Source organism: Oryx dammah, unplaced genomic scaffold (genome assembly GCF_014754425.2).
Source record: "Oryx dammah isolate SB20612 unplaced genomic scaffold, SCBI_Odam_1.1 HiC_scaffold_18, whole genome shotgun sequence".
Taxonomy (NCBI): domain Eukaryota; kingdom Metazoa; phylum Chordata; class Mammalia; order Artiodactyla; family Bovidae; genus Oryx; species Oryx dammah.
The window spans coordinates 13,587,015-13,606,447 of NW_024070202.1; the positions used below are offsets into that span (position 1 = coordinate 13,587,015).

The window sequence follows — 19,433 nt, forward strand, 5'->3', positions numbered from 1 at the left end:
TGGGAGGGATTGGGGGCAGGAGGAGAAGGGGACGACAGAGGATGAGATGGCTGGTTGGCATCACTGACTCGATGGACGTGAGTCTGAGTGAACTCTGGGAGTTGCTGATGGACAGGGAGGCCTGGCGTGCTGCGATTCATGGGGTCGCAAGGAGTTGGACACGACTGAGCGACTGAACTGAACTGAACTGAACTGAACTGTATCATCCTGAAGGTCTACCCTGACTTTCAGCGCTGACCCTTCAAGCCCATCTCCCCTTAAAAGATCTTTCCTTGGGTCAGATTGTGATGACTTGGTTTGTTCTGAGAGTCCAGTGTTGTATTAATAAGACACAGGCAGTAGAACGCTGGGTTAACACAGAGGCTTTCAAGCTTCACGTGGCTGGGAACCCTGGTTCTGCCCTTTGCAGGATGACCTTGAATGGGTCTGGGACCCTTCTGCACTTGGATTTCCCTCTGTAAAATGGAGGGGAGAGTGGGTCCTTCCTCGGAGTTCTGTGAGGATCCAAGGAGGTGATGCAGGGCTGTGGAGACACAGAGGATCTGCTTGGTAAGAAGCGGCTGAAACTCTGCTCCTGAAATGGCCCTCACGCGGGGCCATTCGTCAGCATCAACGCTGGGGACTCCATTTTTCAAAAATGCCCCATTGTCGGCAGAGTCTTCTAATCCAAGGCCCCTAGTTTCCTGGGATGACAGCATTTTGTAGTTGAAAGAAACCTGGAAGTAATCTCTTCTGATCTTTCTTTTTCACATGCTCTTGGGCCCTAGGGGCTGAGCCTCAGAAGTGATCTGACTTTATCTCCAGTCTCAGGAAGGACCCCCTATTCCAGCCAGTTGTCCAGATCAGAAACCTGGAGTCACGCTTTCAGCACCCCTTCTCCAGCTTCCACTGATCAGGGGTCCCAGACAGGCACAGCGGCTCTCCCTGTTCCATTTCATTTCCTTTCTCCCTAAATCCACATTCCAGCCAGCAAGGCTCGGCTTCTTACATTTCCCTCCATGGGCCAGGCTTTCTCTTGACAGGAGTTCATGAATATTCTCTCCACTTGGCTTCCGCTGCTCTGTTAACCATGTGTCTTTCAGTTCTCAGCCTGGATGGCTCTTCCTCTCGAAAGCCTTCTCTAACCCTTCTCTAACCTTTCTCTAACCCATGACTGAGTTAGTCCTATGCCCTATCCCTGACCTTACCAAATTCTTTAGCACCATTTACCTATTCATGTGTTTTTTCCTCCTCACTGAGCACAAGCTTTGGGGGACAGGGTTGTATTTTTCATCACGGAGTCAATGTCCAGCACAGATCCTGCCACATAGTAGGTCTTCAATAGAGGGGCACTTCCCTGGTGGCTCAGACAGTAAAAGAATCTGCCTGCAATACAGGAGACCCGGGTTTGATTCCCGGGGAAGATCCCCTGGAGAAGGGAATGGCTACCCCTTCCAGGATTCTTGCCTGGAGAATTCCATGGAGAGAGGAGCCTGGCAGGCTACAGTCCATGGAGTTGCAAAGAGTTGGACACAGCTGAGTGACTACCATTTTCACTTTTCATAGAACTAAGGAGTGAGAGAATGAATGAATAGCTGACCTAGGGAGGGCGGGTCTGAAATGCTGGTCACAGACATTCTTTCCAAGCACCTGCATTTTTTTTTTCTGTGAATTTCCTTGGAAGCTTCAGGTCCTGAGTCTGTGGGATGCTCCAGTTAAGGTAAGGGCCGTTGTCATTGACTCTCGAGTTTAAGATTTCCTAGTTTTTGTCTTGTTTGTAGAGAGTTAGAAATAGCCTTAAGCTTATGTTGGAGAAGGAAATGGCAATCCACTCCAATATTCTTGCCCGGAGAGTTCTGTGGACAGAGGAGCCTGGCAGGCTACAGTCCACGGGGTTGTGAAGAGTTGGACACGACTGAAGTGACTTAGCATGCATTAAGCTTATGTTTTGAATAAAACATGTTTAGAATAAAAAGGAAACAAAGTGCTCTTTAATTGCTAATCTGAGTGTCAGTGTATTTGCCATGACTGAAAACTAGTGTGAATTGGGACCACCCAGGTTGATTGTCTCCGCAGACCCAGGAAACTGTGTTCATGTATAAAATTACCACTCTGTGCCTTTGGATGTCAACTGCTTTCTTGGTTGTGCTATTATGGATGCAGTCTGATTTTTAAATAATTATAGTGGCCACCATTTAAGATGCAGAGCCAATTTCATGAAAAATTGGCTTTAAAGCAATGATGTGTGCTTAATGAGGCCACCCTGACATTTTGTCCTGTTCTTGGCCTTCTGCTGAATTGCCACAAGGTCAGATGAGATGGTTGGATGGCATCACTGACTCAAGGCACATAACTTGGGCAAATGCCAGGAGATAGTGAGGGACAGGAAAGCCTGGCATGCTGCAGTCCATGGGGTTGCAAAGAGTCGGACAAGACTTAGCGACTGAACAACAAACAACAACAAGATGGACAGAGGTTTTCTGACCTGTCCTCATGTGTTAACAACTCTGCAGCTGTCATTGGAAAAATGATGAATCATTCAGCTGACAAATTTTCTTTCTTTGGGTACCCTCTCTGGGTCTCAGCTCACAAACAGAAATACCATTTGCTGGGAGAGACATGAAGCATATTTTAAATTACTAGTATGCAAAAACTCCTTATTGAGTCATTAAAATGTATGAGGACTCTGTAGTATTTACATGGGAAATGTCAAAGGTTTCATGATTAGGGCACTTGGTATAACTGTCTTGGATGAAGAAGCACATTGTTTAGTTTAAGGTGTTAATTGATAGCAGTTAGGAACTGGCTTTATTTCCAATAAGCCCTAGTTACCTAACCTTGCATTTTTCCTGGTCAATGTTGAGTGTCAGTGGCTTTCCTAAGCTTCTGTTATGCCTAGATGGACAATTTATCCTTACTAATACATGTCATCTGTCATTGCATTGTCTGTTTCGTTAAGTAAAAAAGGCAGAAGGCAGAGAATGAGTTGTGGAGGCACCTTGTGTTGTGGGGGAGACACTTTGGAGATGGCGTTCTGCATGCTGCTTTTGCACACTGGCAATGCGTGTTGACACAAGGTTTACTCTCTGATATATTTCTTGTTCTTTTTAGTCGCTAAGTCATGTCCAACTCTTTTGCAACCCGAGGGACTATAGCCTGCCAGGTTCCTCTGTCCATAGGCTTTCCCAGGCAGGAATATTGGTGTGGGTTGCCATTTCTTCTCCAGGGGATCTTCCCAACCCAGGGATCAAACCCACGTTTCCTGCTGGGCAGTCAGATTCTTTACCACTGAGCCTCCAGGGAAGCCCATTCTAATATGATTCTTGAATGCTTAATGATGAAAGTTAGAATGAAAGAAAAACAAATTCTGTGCCTTTCTGCCTTGGGCATACATGACAGAAAGTTATAGATAGTATGTCTTCAGTTTATTCAAAAGGAAAAGATTGGATGGCTCTTCTGTTTCACTCTATAGCTTCGTTAGAACTCATGTTCATTATCACTGGCACCCTGTTGTCCTTAAATAAATTTTTGTTGAAAGGATGAAGAAAGGTTCAATTTTTTTGTTGCTATTGCTAGAATATAGAAATGGCTTTGTTACGAGCACTGGGTCACTGGGAGTTTAGATGATGCTTTCTCATGGTTGTGTGCTAAAGGAGCTTTTTGAATGGGGTGTAGCTGGTGGAAACTCTCCTGAATGGTGTATAATTCTTAGATTCACTATCTGTAACATACCAGTTACCAAAGGCAATCGTTTCATTCATTCAGCATTTTTAAACTAAGCGCTGACTGTGTCGCAAGCCTTGATCTAGATGTGAGGATATAGTTGTGAACAAAACAAACACGTATCTATTCTCCGTGAAGTTGACAGTCCAGTCAGTTATGGCTTACCTCTTCACTGTAAAACCATGCTATGCCACTTTGGCTTCCTGAGACGAATTTTGTTTATCTTGCTTTTTTTTTTTTTAAATTTATACTTCAATAGTGACAGTGGTGATTCCCTTTTCTTTTATTGCCCCACTTTCCCTTCAGTCCTTCTTTTCAATTTATGACAGGTGAACATTGATATAGATCATCACTCTGCAAGGTCCTTTTTAAAAATCTTAGTTCTGTCTTTGCCTCTGGGCTTCCCAGGTGGTGCTAGTGGTAAAGAACCAGCCTGCCAATGCAGGAGACATAAGAGATGTGGGTTTGATCCCTGAGTTGGGGAGATTCCCTGGAGGAGGGCATGGCAACCTTCTCCAGTATTCTTGCCAGGAGAATCCCATGGACAGAAGAGCCTGGTGGGCTAAAAAGACCATAGTGTCGCAAAGACTTAGACACAGCTGAAGTGACTTAGCATGCACACATCTTTGCCTCTGTTTGCATAAACTTTGGAACTTGCTAGTTTAAAGGTTAAAATTGGGAAAGAATGTGAGCTTTCATGTCTTCCAAGATTAAACTGCCATTTCAGAAATCTCATGGATTACATGAGAGAGCCTGAATCTTCTATATCCTCGTTAGCCCTTATTGATCCCCATCATGGCAGTTTTCCCTCTGATGACAGAGAGCCAACTCATTGGAAAAGACCCTGATGCTGGGAAAGATTGAGGGCAGGAGGAGAACGGGGTAACAGAGGATGAGATGGATGGCATCACCAACTCAATGGACATGAGTTTGAACAAATTCTGGAAAATATGAAGGACAGGGAAGCCTGGTGTGCTGCAGTTCATGGGTTTGCAAAGAGTCAGACACTACTTAGCGACTGAACAACAAAGACATCAAATACCTGAGTGTATTTTAAGCCTGAGGTGAATAAAACAGAAGCACTGAGCCCCGCACTGTGTGCAAAGATGCATTTTGCTTATAGTCGGCATGTAGGTTACCATCTGGGCACAAGTCAAAGTTGCATGAACTCTTTCTGTTGTAGATGCCATGAGGGAAATTATGCTTTACTGCTTTGAAATGTGCTTTGTACTCCTGAAAGAGGTAATGTGTCTGTGAGGGAGCCCAACTTGCCCCTGGAGAGGAAGGTGTGTCTGATAAGTGGATAATTGGCTTTTGACAAACTCTGAGACAGTCTCACTCTTGGAAACTCACAAAGCCTTGTTGTGAAGTAGCTGCACATCAAATAGGATGTTATCGTGTTTCAGATGTGGGGCAAATGCCTTGTCTTAAGTAGTAATTGTGTTCTGAAAAAGAAAAGAAACCTGAGTATTTAATTCCCCCCAGAATTCCACCGCCAACCTTCTTTAACCTGTGTTTTGGCTTCTTGCTATTTTGACTTGTTGCTTTTCCTTTAACTTTCCCACCAAGCATTCTGTTTTCCTCATTTCAAAACGACAAACTGGGCATCAGAAGCTCATACAAGGTGTGTCTTCCCCAAGAAAGCACTTGGGGAAAGAGTGTATCTCTCCTGAATGACTTTTTGTTTTTTATTTTTCCACGTGCATAATTTTCTCCTTTGAGTTAATATGTATAACAGAAAAGCCCATGAAAATCAGAATTATGTAACAATACTTAGATAAGTATTGTTCACATGCCTTAATAAGAATTTTAGCCTGGTTTATTGAAACCATGGTAAACTTAGAGTACTGATACAATCATGTATTTTACAGTTACAGATTTTCATAACTAATCTTACAGCCAGACACTAATAATTCCTTGTTTGCATAATCCCAAATGTGAGGCATGAATATTACAAATGCATCCTCATCAAGAACTGATAATACGTCTTCCCAGAAGGGACATGGGTATCTAAATAACTAGACAGATTTGTTTTTTTTTTTTGTTTAAATCCACATCCAAGTTAGAAATATTTTGTCTTGATGGTTTCTTCTGAGACCAAGTGAGAAAAACTTTCCTAACATGTAATAGAGGCAGGAAAAAGCCTGCAACCGGAAGAGAAAGTACTGGGTACTTATAGTAGTTATTAAATGGAGCAGTTACAATGTTACAATGTTTTTTCATCCTTTATACACATGTTTATATCTATTTAGGGCTTTTGCCTGGTCTTTGCTGCCATGCATTTACCATTTTCAGTTTCATCCAGAGGCATACATTTAGCTCGGTTATTCACCTTCTCACTGGCATCTACTTTTTGTAGGCTGACATGCAGCAGAAGAAAGAACCAGTTCCAGATGACTCTGACCTGGATCGCAAACGCCGAGAGACGGAGGCCCTGCTGCAAAGCATCGGGATCTCGCCAGAGCCCCCTTTAGGTACTTTAGAGCGCTTTGTGTTTTAATATAGCCTCAGATTTGACTTGTGTAGGATATACCATGTCCAGTGTTTACTATTCTTTTACATCTCCTTTTGTTTTTATGTTTTAAGAAATGCTTTGGCTTATGGTTCAGGTGTATTTATTTTTGGAATTGAGGGGGCTGGAAGGAGATAGGAGGACAGATTGTAGAGTGGTTAGCAATTGGCTGCTTACTGGCTGATGCCGCAGTCAACCTAATCCACTGCATTACCGTTAGAGTATCTTATACTTGTTAAATGAGTTACCACTGGTAAATACCAGAAATCGCAAGATGAAGAAAAGAAAACTTCATTGCTGAATCCCAGCCTCTCTCTGCCAACCTAAATACTGTGAATCTGGTTATGAATTTCATAACCACCCCAGGCACAGAGTTATTCTATAATGAAAATAGAATGCTCGGTGGGAAACTTAAAGGAAAACTTGAAATGGTGGCAGATTAGCAGCTAATTAACATGTTTAAATTTCTTTGACTCTGTTGTATATCTTGGTTTCATTGCTAATCGGCATCTTTACTGCAGCCCCCCACCTCCAACTCATTCATACCTAGTTACTTATCCATGATCTCATTTTATTCAGGGTTTGGATGTTGAACTATTTCTTTTATTTTTGTTGAAGGTGACTTGTACATAATATGTTTATTCTGTCACTATATATCACTCATGTGATAAGTTATTTTATTTTTCTTTATCCATTTGCTTTCCATACATTTCAGAGTAATCCCAGGGTGTCTGTAAAACTACGTTATATCCAATATAGTAAAACAAAAGCTTTAGAAATAATACATATAAATAAAGATAGTATCAGATCCCCTTTTATAAATCGTTCATCTTTTAATTCCATCACTGGCTTTTATATTAGCATAAATTTTCATTTATTTCCATAATTACTGAAATTAACGATAAAAATTATCCCATGAACAATAAAATGGCAAGTGTGTATATCAATATAAGTAAGTAAAAGGGCAAAATATAATAATCATATAAATTATTAAGTGTTTCTGGATACAATTCAGTACATACACACAAAACTAAAACACCATGAAAAAACATTTTATACTCAACCTCAGTGTGTATTAATAGTAAGTAAAATCATATGTCTAACAATGATATAATAAACCCCAATAAGACGTTGATTATTTTGTTAGTTTCTTTGTGGTATGGGAGATGTAACCCACAGGATATTTGAGTGATGGGTCTTCTGTGAGGAGCTGACAAACCTTTTTATTACTTAGTTGACAAGTAATACATGTTAGACCCTTGGCAGTTATATTTTTGCCTCAAAATAGGCTTTGAAGTTCTGCTGCAGTGTGAATGCTGGTTAAACACAACCGTAGAATATTTGTTCTCCCCTAACCTGCATAAAGCCAGCAATTAAACCTTAAAAGCCAAACAGTTTAAATATCCCTAAACCATGACCAAATTCTGAACTATCCCGTCATCCCTGCCAAAGGGCTCTGGCAAAAGTGGACCCTGTTTTCAACTTTTATCCATCTCTCTGACTTACCCTCTGACTTACTGCAGAGAGTAATCAGTGAATTAATTGTAGAACCACATGAAATTCCTAGTTTCTTGACAGATCTGCCATTGTGTTATAGGATTTGGGCAACATAGTTAAACCCTTTACCTTATTAAATAAATAAAAGGAAATTGCACATGATTGAAACCAAATGGGAATCTACACTATGTATTGAAGTTTCTTGCTGCCCATATGGCGTCTCTGGCATGAGTGATACTGAGATCCTGTTCTCATCTGGCCTGGAGCCACCTTGGCTATTTGGTGCAGCTTCTATCTGAAGGACGTTTGGCTTGTATCTGAAAGATAGAGGGGAAAAAATCCACTTGCATTTCCTCTAATTTATTTTCTTGTATTACCCTTGCTTTGAGAGTTCCAGCCTGCACTGACCTTGCTCTGTGAACCTGTTTCTCCTGTCTTCAGAATAGCGGTTTGCTTACATATACACGGCAGTGCTTTCTAGAGCTGCCAGATGCAAAGAACACAATTCCCAAACACAGTAAACAGTGCAAGGGGATGAAACTATTAATTAAGTGTAAAAATAGAGCGGCCTGGCATCATGCTTTGTTTTGAAAGAGATTTTTAAATTACTGGGTTCAACATTTACCCTTTTCTCTATCTGTCGTTTAGTCTCTCATAGCAAATGCAGTTTATACTCCACAGACAATAGGCTTTCCTCCAAGTGCAGACATGCAGCAGACTTTTCTGACTCCCCATGACCCTCTAAAATTCCTCAGAATCACTTATTTCATAATCATTTAAAGTTTTATAGACACCTCGTTTTATTTTGAATAGGTCACATCTATACTAACAAAATAAAGTGGAGGATTGGAATTATCTGGATAGTTCATGCTAGAGAGGGATTTGCCTTGAATTATCCAGGTAACTGTTTTGATTCTCCATTTTACTTTGTTAAGGTGGACATGGCCTTAGAATCTCTAAGTTAATTCTGTCTAAATTCATTTCAAATTTTAATTTCCGAAGTATGAAAAATTCACTGGACTCTTTTCCTTTTCTTTTCTTTCCTTTTTTTTTTTTCCTTATCCCATCTCAATCTCTCCTGGCCATACAATCACTTTAATTTGAGCCCGTTTGTTTTGATTTATCTGACACTGCTCTTCCCCAGTGCAGCCGCTGCATTTTTTAACATGGGATACCTGTTATTTTCATTATTTAGTCCCAACCCCTATGTCTCCCTCCTCGAAATCAGTGAGCACTCCCAGTGAAGCTGGAAGCCAAGACTCAGGCGACCTGGGACCGTTAACAAGGTAAGAATTGTCCCTTTACCAAGGCTGTGGTGGGATGTCAGTATTACCTCCCTCCCTCCCCCCTCCCAAAAAAGCAAGAAACCAAAAGTCTGGAAAACCACACCATTCCGTTGCACATTGTTAACTGTGCGTTTCTCTTTATATATCAGTCATTTTTTTATGTTTTCATTTATGGTGGCTTGCTAGTTTTGGTGATATAGAATTGGCTTTGAACCCTTGAAGTGATAAGTATCACTCTTCCGTGAATAGGCTAATTTAATACCACATGTCTTATTTGACAAACACAAGCATATCCATTGGCTTCAGTTTAAAAGAAAGTAGGGAAGGACCAAAGACAAATGGAATATATATCTAGCTTCTCATTATTCTACCTTGGTTTTGGTTTCCATGAGAATCTTTGTGAGTGTAACACTGAGATATTCTAACCTTAAATTTACTTTTTCAAAAGTCTTGTTTATTTGCTTAGTAGAGTTGACAAATTTGAGAGCTCGGTCCCCAAAGTGTTTTTATTATCATTATTAATTATTATAATCATCAGGATTAACTGCCTCATTTTTGTCAGTTGCCAAACTTTTATTACACTAGGTATATTCCAAGATTATGTAACTAACTTCTCAAGGCCGATACAGACATTCTCTAATTTGACCACTGAGGGAACATCCAAAATGTAGCAGTGTGATGAGAGAAAGGAGAAGGCTCATTAATATGCACGGGGTCATGGAAACTTTCTCAATCCAGGTGTCTTCAGCAGTATTCCCACATGTGGGTGCCCATAGGCAGGCGATAGAGATGAGTGGGGAGTGGGGCCTTTGGCAGCTTGTTAGCTAGCACTCCCTTTATAAAGCTCAGATGGTCTCTCCATAGCTCTTGGGCTGGTTGAGCTCAAATGGGAACATGGACCCAAGTTTTCCACACCTTTCAATTTTTCATGAGAAGCTAAGAATGCAAATATTTATGCAACAGTCTCATGGACATTAAATGTTAATGACTTTGTTAAAAAGGAGTTGTGGGCTAGATTTGGCTCATGAGTTGGTGATGTCTGACCTCTCTCTGACTTTTGAAATAATCATAAAACATTTTAATGAAGATTCAATAAATGAAGCAATCATCCGCAGCCCCAGCATTCTAACAGATCAGCCTTTGTCTTGTCAGGGTACCTTTCAATCCTTATCTACCTGTTTGTATGTCTTGCTACTGTATATGCTCCTGGAGGAAGTGAAGTGAAAGTCGCTCAGTCATGTCCGACTCTTTGCGACTCTGTGGACTTACATAGTCCATGGAATTCTCCAGGCCAGAATACTGGAGTGGGTAGCCTTTCCCTTCTCTAGGAGATCTTCCCAACCCAGGGATTGAACCCAGGTCTCCCACATTGCCGGCAGATTCTTGACCAGCTGAGCCACAAGGGAATTCCTGAAGGAGAGGTATACGATTTTGCATTTTTCTCTGTTCTCTTAACACCTTATCATGAGCATTATCTTCTGATGGTCCATTGTTTTCAGAAAAGCCTCGGCAATTTTGGTAGAGAAAAACAGAGAAATGAGAATAGGGTTAGCCTGTGTTGTAGGATTTTTAGCTTTCTGAAATCAATACATAAGACTAAAATGATTTCACCAATACCTGTCTGTTCATGTGTTTCAGACTTGAGGGTTTGTTTTCATAGGGTCTTTTGAAACAGGTTGGACACTGCTTTCAATTTAAGAAAAGTGAACATAGAGGCTTTTGTGGGCACCAGGCTGGTTTGTGTTAGCAAATCACCTTTGTGATTTGGAGTAGCACACGTCTTCCCTCATCTTTTGCTTTGAACACTTCAAAAGGTCTTTGAGGGTGGGGGAGGAAAAATAATAATAACACAGCATGTAAGATCTAACATTTATACAAGAGCTGACACAATATAATCACATTCCTTAGGGGGGCCCATTGACCTATCATTAAGTTAATATATTTGCCTGTTTCTGCACAGCGATGGTATTGTGTCAGTGATGTGTAGTGTCAAGGGGTTCCATTGGCAGTGTTAAATACTATTACCAACTTCATAGTTGATTAGCCCTTTTGAAAACTTCTAGAGAAAGTTGACTGATGCTGTTAGCGCTCTGGGGACAGCAGCAGTTATTCTGTTAGAGGGAACGTCATTCCTTTCCCCTTCTTACATGATTTTTTTAACTTAACCACTTTGGAAGAGGTGCTATCTACTCCCACCTCACACAAACTCCAACTAGCTTCAGTTCTTGATAGAAACATTCTGGCAAGAGCGGGCAACTGGAAGTCAATGAGTATATCCCTTGCTAAGTGCAGGTTTCATAGGGATGCAAAGAAACTGACATTGAGGAAATGATTTTTCAGAAGAACTGAGCACAGAGTTGGCTTGAGAAGGCATTAGGAATAGCTTAGTAAACTGTGCCCTTGTTTTGAACTTAGGCACATTCCATGCAAATTTATGTTTTTGTTTCCAGAAAGTATATATGGGAGTAAAATTTCAGAAGAATGTTATATTTCAGTTTTTAAAATTCTACTTGGAATGTCTTTTTCTGTAGAAGAAACATCTTTGAAAGCAGTTACTGTTAACTCTAACACTTCATAAAACACGAGACTGAGAAAAGCACTTGGTAATTCCTAAGAATATAACTCTATAGCCATAAATTTGCATATTTGTGTAGAATTTGGACTTTTTGAAAAATGGAAAATCTTGCAGAAGATAACTTAGGAATCAAAGCAACACATCTGGTCCTGCCTAAAGGTGCACATAAATTCTGTCATTTGCCAGACTTTCAAACCAAAACTACAATTTGCTTTGCAGAGCCAGAATTAGCAAACATTTCTTATATAACCCCTGTAAGTGGTTAATTTGGAAATTGGCATACTTAATATGCCCTATTATAGAGAAAAGGTTAAATGGTGCTTTAAACGTATGAAGTATAACAAAAATTTATTTTATTGATTTTTAAGAGCAGTTAAGTAAATTTTCTAAACTGAGTGAATAGAGAGTAGATATATTTAACATTTTTTCAATTATACTAGTGTGATTTAATTTTTAAACTTATAATATCATAATTTGTGTTCCAATTTCTGCTTCTGTAGTTATAGTCTGCTTCTCATTTACAATTTACATTTGTGGTACTTTTCTCTTTCTCATAATTAATTTTGGTACAGTCAACTAATCATTGCTTGTTTAAACATACTAAACAAAGAACAAGCTCTTGGGTTTCAAAAAATTAACCTATGAATAAAAAATTTGAAAGACTAGTTTTACATATAAATGTAGATGAAAAAAATCCTAAATATGTTATTTGCAGCTGGAATCCAATACAATATTAAAAGGATACAATGTTATGCTTAATTGTGTTAGATTCAAAAATTCAAGGATATTTTAGTATAGAAAAATGTTACCTTTATTCAGCATATAAAAAGATCAAAGAGGGAAAAGTAAATATTGCAATGCATACTGAAATGGTACTTGCAAAATGTAAACATCTAGTCTCATATTTTAAAACTTAGTAAACTAGGAATATAAATGTTTTTCTCAATATGATAAAGAATATTAATTTCAAAGCAAGAGCTTACATCTTTGATACATGAGAGTGAAGCATTAGCATTTTATAGCTCTTAAAGAATGATTTATGTTTAGTTGAATACATGTTTCTCTTCCTCAGGAAATGATAGGTTCCTTGCGAGAATGGAGTAAGTCATATTTGTGGTTGTGTCCATATAATAGGTGTTAAACATTTATTGAAAGAATCAAGTATCCTCCTACTTTTTACAGGGCATGGAGGCACAGAGAGAATAAATAATTTTCTCAGGTTCACACAGGGCATAGCTACAATGCTAGGTTTGAACCTGGGCAGGTTGATACAAGTTTCCACAATCTATACCTCAGCCCTACATCATCTCTAACAGCAATTGCCATGTGATACACAACCTACTCCATAAGGTAATCATGATTAAACAAGTTAGTATCTGTAAAACACCAGGAAAGGAGTCTGACATAAATTAAGCATATGTGAGTTTTAGCTATTAGGTTGATGGAGAAGTAATTGTGGTTTCAGACAATGAATTTTAAATCATTAGAACTAGGCTCAAACACATTTTTATTAATCAAAATAGGAACCATTACAATCAATACATTTTTACCAATGAGAAATGTTTGTTTATTCCTGTAGCATAAAAACGCATGCTTCAGGATTCATGGAACTCTTGGAAAGCATTTTCTGCCTCCTGCTTGTTGTGGAAGCATTTTCTTTTCCTTTTTTTTCAGATTTTATTTTATTTTATTTTACTTTACAATACTGTATTGTTTTTGCCATACATCAACATGAATCTGCCATGGGTGTACACGTGTTCCCAATCCTGAACACCCCCCCCACCTCCCTCCCCATACCATCTCTCTGGGTCATCCCAGTGCACCAGCCCCAAGCATCCTGTATCCTGCATTGAACCTAGACTGGCAATTCGTTTCTTATATGATATTATACATATTTCAATGCCATTCTCCCAAATCATCCCACCCTCTCCCTCTCCCACAGAGTCCAAAAGACTGTTCTATACATCTGTGTCTCTTATGCTGTCTTGCATACAGGGCTGTCGTTACCATCTTTCTAAATTCCATATATATGCGTTAGTATACTGTATTGGTGTTTTTCTTTCTGGCTTACTTCACTCTGTATAATGGGCTCCAGTTTCATCCACCGCATTAGAACTGATTCAAATGTATTCTTTTTAATGGCTGAGTAACATTCCATTGTGTATATGTACCACAGCTTTCTTATCCAGTCATCTGCTGATGGACATCTAGGTTGCTTCCATGTCTTGGCTATTATAAACAGTGCTGCGATGAACACTGGGGTACATGTGTCTCTTTCAATTCTGGTTTCCTGGGTGTGTATGCCCAGCAGTGGGATTGTCATGGAAGCATTTTCCTGCAAACGGTTTTTGAGATACTTGAAGCAGTGGTTGTTGGTTGGCGAGAGGTCAGGTGAATATGATGGATGAGGCAAAGCTTTGTAGCCCTATTCATTCAACTTTTGAAACTGGTTGTGCGACGTGTGGAGGAAAATTGGGCCCTTTTTGTTGACCAGTACCAGCTGCAGGCATTGCCGTTTTCGGTGCATCTCATTGATTTGCTGAGCATACTTCTCAGATATAACAGTTTTGCTGGGATTCAGAAAGCTGTAGTGGTGGGCAGCAGACCACCAAGCCGTGACCGTGACCTTGTTTTGGTCCAGGTTTGGTTTTCAAAAGTGCTTTGAAGCTTCTTCTTGGTCCAACCACTGAGCTTGACATCTGTGATTATAAAATCTACTTTTCATCACACATCACAGTCCAATCATGAAATGGTTCATTGTTGTATAGAATAAGAGAACACAGCACTTCAAAACGACGATTTTTTGATTCTCGGTCAGCTCATGAAGCACCCACTTATCCAGCTTTTTCACCTTTCCAATTTACTTCAAATGCCTAATGACCATACAATGGTCGACGTGGAGTTCTTTGGCAGCTTCTCATGTAGTTTAAGAGGACCACCTTTGGTTATGGCTCACAGTTGGTCATTGTCAACTCCCAGAGGCCATCCACTACGCTCTTCATCTTCAAGGCTGTCTTCTCCTTTGCCAGACTTCTTGAACCACCACCGCACTGTACGTTCATTAGTAGTTCCCAGGCTGAACGTGTTGCTGTTGCGAGTTGTGTCTGCCGCTTTATGACCCATTTTGAACTCAAATAAAAACATCGCTCAAATTTGCTTTTTGTCTAACACGATTTCTGTAAGTCTAAAATAAATGTAAAATACACAGTAGGTAATAAGTCATTAGCAAAAAAATAAGGCAAGAAATGCTCATTAAAATGATATATAACGTAACCATGTTTATTAAAAGATGTATTCCAGTATCAGATGGCAAAGTTCAACAATGCAAAACCACAATTACTTTTGCACCAATCTAATATCACTGTTTGATTTACCCTAATCCTTAATTCCTAACCTTCAGATATTTGACCAGAAATGAATCTATTTAAGTGATAATAATTCAGCCCACATTTATTCTTATGTACATGGATGGCTTATAAGGGACTTTGCTTTAGGGATGTTCTCATGTTTGGCTAAGACTCCTTAGGCTTCCCAGTGACAAAGCTAAATTAGAGAACACGTTGGCTTGTAGAAACTAGGAAAAGTATTGACATCATAAAGTTTACTGTACACCAGGGCATAGGCTACACATTGTCCAAAACTTGATTTAAAAGGAATACTTTCAAAATGATTTCAAAGATAAAATATGTCTCAATATGATAACATATTGTGCAATCTCTTACTACATAACCTTCTTAACAAGATAGAAGATGAATGATGTTTGAATTTTGTGACAAGTGGCTTGGGTGGATGGATACAGTAATTCGATTGATTTCTGTCTTCCTTTTGGACCATCTATGGCCTTAATTCCATCACTAAGTTCCACCTTCCAATCAGTCAAGGACACTCAAGCACCCCCCCATTTACTTTTAATAATCTCTTATTATTGTAGAAATATCAGTTCATTTTATACAATTAGAAAAGATAAATGAGCAAAAGTAGAACAAATTATGTTCCTACGAAGAATATGCATTAGCGTTCTTAATACCTTGGTGTATATTCTTTCACACAAGATGTATGTCATCATAGATATGATAAATGATGTCATACTGTACAAACTGAAGAACTTGCTTTTCTGTTCAAGTATTTCCATTTTTCCATTGCAGTACATTTTCAACTTATCTACTATATATACCGTCTTCAGATTTCCCCAGTTGCTCCCAACATATTCCCATTATATTAAAATTGTCTTCCTTCCCAGCTGTCAATACCTATCAGCTAAAACCCTTATGTCCTTGATTTTCTGTGGAGAGGTGAAGCCTCTCCCAAGGGGACCTTAGATGCAGCAGAAACAGAAGTGTCTTCTGAAACCCTTAACAGGAGAACAGAAGTATGGAGTGAGTGGATTAGGGCTCTTTGGGGTTTCTAACTTCATGTGCATACCAGACCAGAACTGAAACAATACAGTATTGTAAAGTAAAATAAAGTAAAATTAAAAAAAAAAAAAGAACTGAAACAGATGTCTGCAGATACTCTGCTATTCAATTTCAACAGTAGGCTTCCATATAGTTCATATTGTTTTATATTGAAAAAATACTTTGGGTAAAATTCAGATATTTAATAAACCCTACCTTTCCCTGATCTGCTTATTGCCTAGTGAACTCACAAATAAGGCAATTAGAAGAATTTATTCATGGTTAACTTGTACTGGCTGCACCCAGTCACCACTTTTTTCTTGTGATTTGAGGAGAGGAAAGTGTGTTCAGGGGCTCTGTGAGCTTAATGCCCAACACAAAATCCTCGGACTTTCGACTTCATCCACACTTGGACTCCATTGGATTCTCTGGCACTCTGTGAACCTCAACGGATTTTTACCTCTTTTTGGTGAAACCATCCCCATCTTTTAAGGTGCTCTGATAACTCAGAGGCTAAAGGCAAGATGTTAAGGAGGTTTTGGTAAAGGTGAAAAAGCGCAATTCAATAATGCAAAACCTAGGGGGGAACTTAGTAAGACTATTAAGATTTTGTATGTACAAAATTCATTAAATTATCTTTATGTAAAGAGGAGTTGGCAGGATGCTTGCTACCAGCTAATTGGACTTCAGGGAGACTGAAAATCTGATTCAAGGCTATTTAAAAGTCAGTCTTTGCAAATTAAAATAAATTGTGTACTATAGGATTTTTTTTCTTTATGTAGCACATGGACTGACTAAGTTAAAAATTGTTGCTATCTTGTCAGGCAGAGAGTACTGGATATAACCATATGGTTATAGTAACAGGGTAAGCATCTATTTTTAGCAGAGTTGCTGAGCTTTCTTCCAAAAGACAACTTACTTGATAGCAGGTCCTTTATGGAAGATTTGGGGAAAACACATCCTTTTTTTCTGATGGGAAGCCTTGCATTTCTGTTTGAATCCAGCACAGATGGACTTCCTGTGTGACTCAGAGTGGCCTGTGTCAGAGCTCCTTGTTAGGGCTTCACTGTTAGCCAATGGAGGGAAGATTCTCACACAGTAAATTAAGAAAGAGGCTTGGTATAAGTATGTGTTGCACTGTTCCAGTTTTATTTCTGACATCAGGAAATCTTTATCATCATCACTGCCAGTCCAAAGTAAGGAAATCATTGAGGCTGGAAAGCAAAACATTAACTCATTATTTAAATGTCATTAATTAATTGACATCACATTAATGATTCTGACAGGCTGAGTGATATGATGGATATTTAAATGTCTTTGTTATTCAATGTATTCCTTTCGGAAATGGCACTTAGAGAAACAGTTTGGGGATGACACTGACTGGAGGTTTTCTGTTGGGCACTATGCTTACATTGGCCCAAACTTTTCTTTATCAGTTTAGTGACTAGTGATTTGTTTGACATAGAAGACATGTGAAGCCAGAGTCCAGAAAAACTCTGGGACTCAGAGTACCCTGCCCTTGAGCAATCTTTCTACCCTAGAGAGAAAAGAAGGTAAAAAGTTGGGCTCCAATGTGGTTGCTTCAGGGACTAATAAAAGTTGATGAGCTCAGAATGAATAAAAGAAAAAACATTTTCTCCTTGCAATGAGAACTCTTAGATTTACTTTCTTAGCAACTTCCCCATACATTATACAACAGTGTCAGCTTTAGTTATCATGTTGTATATTATATATAGTCCTAGTACTTACTTATCTTGCAACCTGAAGTTTGCACCTTTTGACCACCTTCATCCAATTTCCCCATCCCTACCCTTTGCCTCTAGTAACGACAAGTCTGATTTCTTTTTCTATGAATTTCTTTTGGATTCTACATGTCATTGAGATTACATAGTTTTGTGTTTTTTCTAATTTATTTCACTTACCATAATGTCTTCAAGGTCCATTCATGTTGTCACAAACAGTAGGATTTCCTCATTTTTTATGGTTGAATAATATTTAATTATATGTATGGAGAAGGCAATGGCACCCCACTCCAGTACTCTTGCCTGGAAAATCCCATGGACAGAGGAGCCTGGTGGGCTGCAGTCCATGGGTTCGTGAAGAGTCAGACACGACTGAGCGACTTCACTTTCACGCACTGGAGAAGGAAATGGCAACCCACTCCAGTGTTCTTGCCTGGAGAATCCCAGGGACGGGGGAGCCTGGTGGGCTGCTGTCTATGGGGTTGCACAGAGTCGGACACGACTTAGCAGCAGCAGCAGCATGTGTGTGCACACCACAACTTTTCTATCCATTCATACATTGAGGTCAGCCTTTTCAAGATAAGCTTTCCTTCTTCAGTAAGGAAGTGAGTCTGAAAATTCTTCTGGAACCATGTGATGGCATCATGCCACACAGACTGAGTTCTTCAGAAGTGGCTTGCAGAGATGAAGGAAATCAGGCAGACATGCCCTGATGTATGCTCTCATTTTTTTTACATAAAGAAAGTAAAATCTGTTTGTTAGGGAACCAACTTGCCCTCATACTTAATACCCATCTGCAGAAAATACAAGTAAAGACCATTCATTTGTTTATTCGTTCATCACATTCATTCAGTGAACAGTTAAGAATATATCATACAACACAATAAATGCTAGACCTGCGAGGAATACAACGAAGGAATTCTTCTGTCTTCTAAAGATCCCACTTCCAGTAAATGACATATTTAATTTGAAGCCGTCTGAGGATATGTTTCTATGTAATTACGGCTCTCAAATATTTGTACTTATAGAGGTGAGCAATGATATAAAGCATTATTCCCAGATGCAGTTAATTTGTATATTCTTGTGGGACAAGTGCTTTTGATTCATAACCTAGAGTCTTGATATTAGGTCTTGATATTAGGTACTTGGTAAATTTATTTATTGAGGTAGGGTGTGTGGGTATGTGTGTATGTGTGTGTGTGTGCATGCACACTTATGCACGTGCACAGTTTGCAGAAACCTGAATGGGATGGGTGCAGGGTGAGTGAAGAGATGAAGACCCAGGTAAAAGCTGGGTAGTTCAAGGTTGCTGAGCTAGTTGCCAGAAGTGGCCTTTGCTCAAGGGGAGCTGTTGGCAGTGGTTAGAGCACTCAGATACAAAGCGAGGATTTCCTAGCAGAAACAAGGCAGAAACCAGTTACTGGGCTCAGGGCAGAAAGGCAGATGGGACTAACAGTGTGTTTGTCTTGATGCTGAGGCCCCTGGGCTTGGTAACAGTGCTCCTTATATCCTTCAGACCATCTGTACTGGGTTTTAAAGCTTGATGCAGGGCTACTATTGAGGTCAAGTGGAATGCAGGTTGGCAAAGAGAACTGTGAGATAAAAAGCGCAGTCCCATAGAGAGACAAGCTATTTGTGAAAGAGGTGATTGAGGACAAATATATTTAGAGAATAAGCCATTTGAGTTGGGTCTCACATAGTGGCTATGCTTTGAACAAGTAGAGA

General features: G+C 39.5%; 1 protein-coding gene across 3 annotated transcripts in view; it reads left to right on the plus strand.

Annotated features, from left to right (window-relative positions):
- The window catches only part of DYNC1I1 (dynein cytoplasmic 1 intermediate chain 1), a 402,011-nt gene that overhangs the window by 79,104 nt on the left and 303,474 nt on the right, over positions 1 to 19,433 (plus strand). For 2 of the 3 annotated variants that reach the window (XM_040260481.1, XM_040260482.1), the window contains 2 exons: positions 6,062 to 6,176; positions 8,907 to 8,997. In XM_040260481.1, coding sequence (XP_040116415.1) covers positions 6,062 to 6,176; positions 8,907 to 8,997 — 206 coding nt within the window. Of the gene's footprint in view, positions 1 to 6,061; positions 6,177 to 8,855; positions 8,998 to 19,433 lie in introns of all 3 variants that reach the window. The other variant, XM_040260479.1, reaches the window with a different exon arrangement.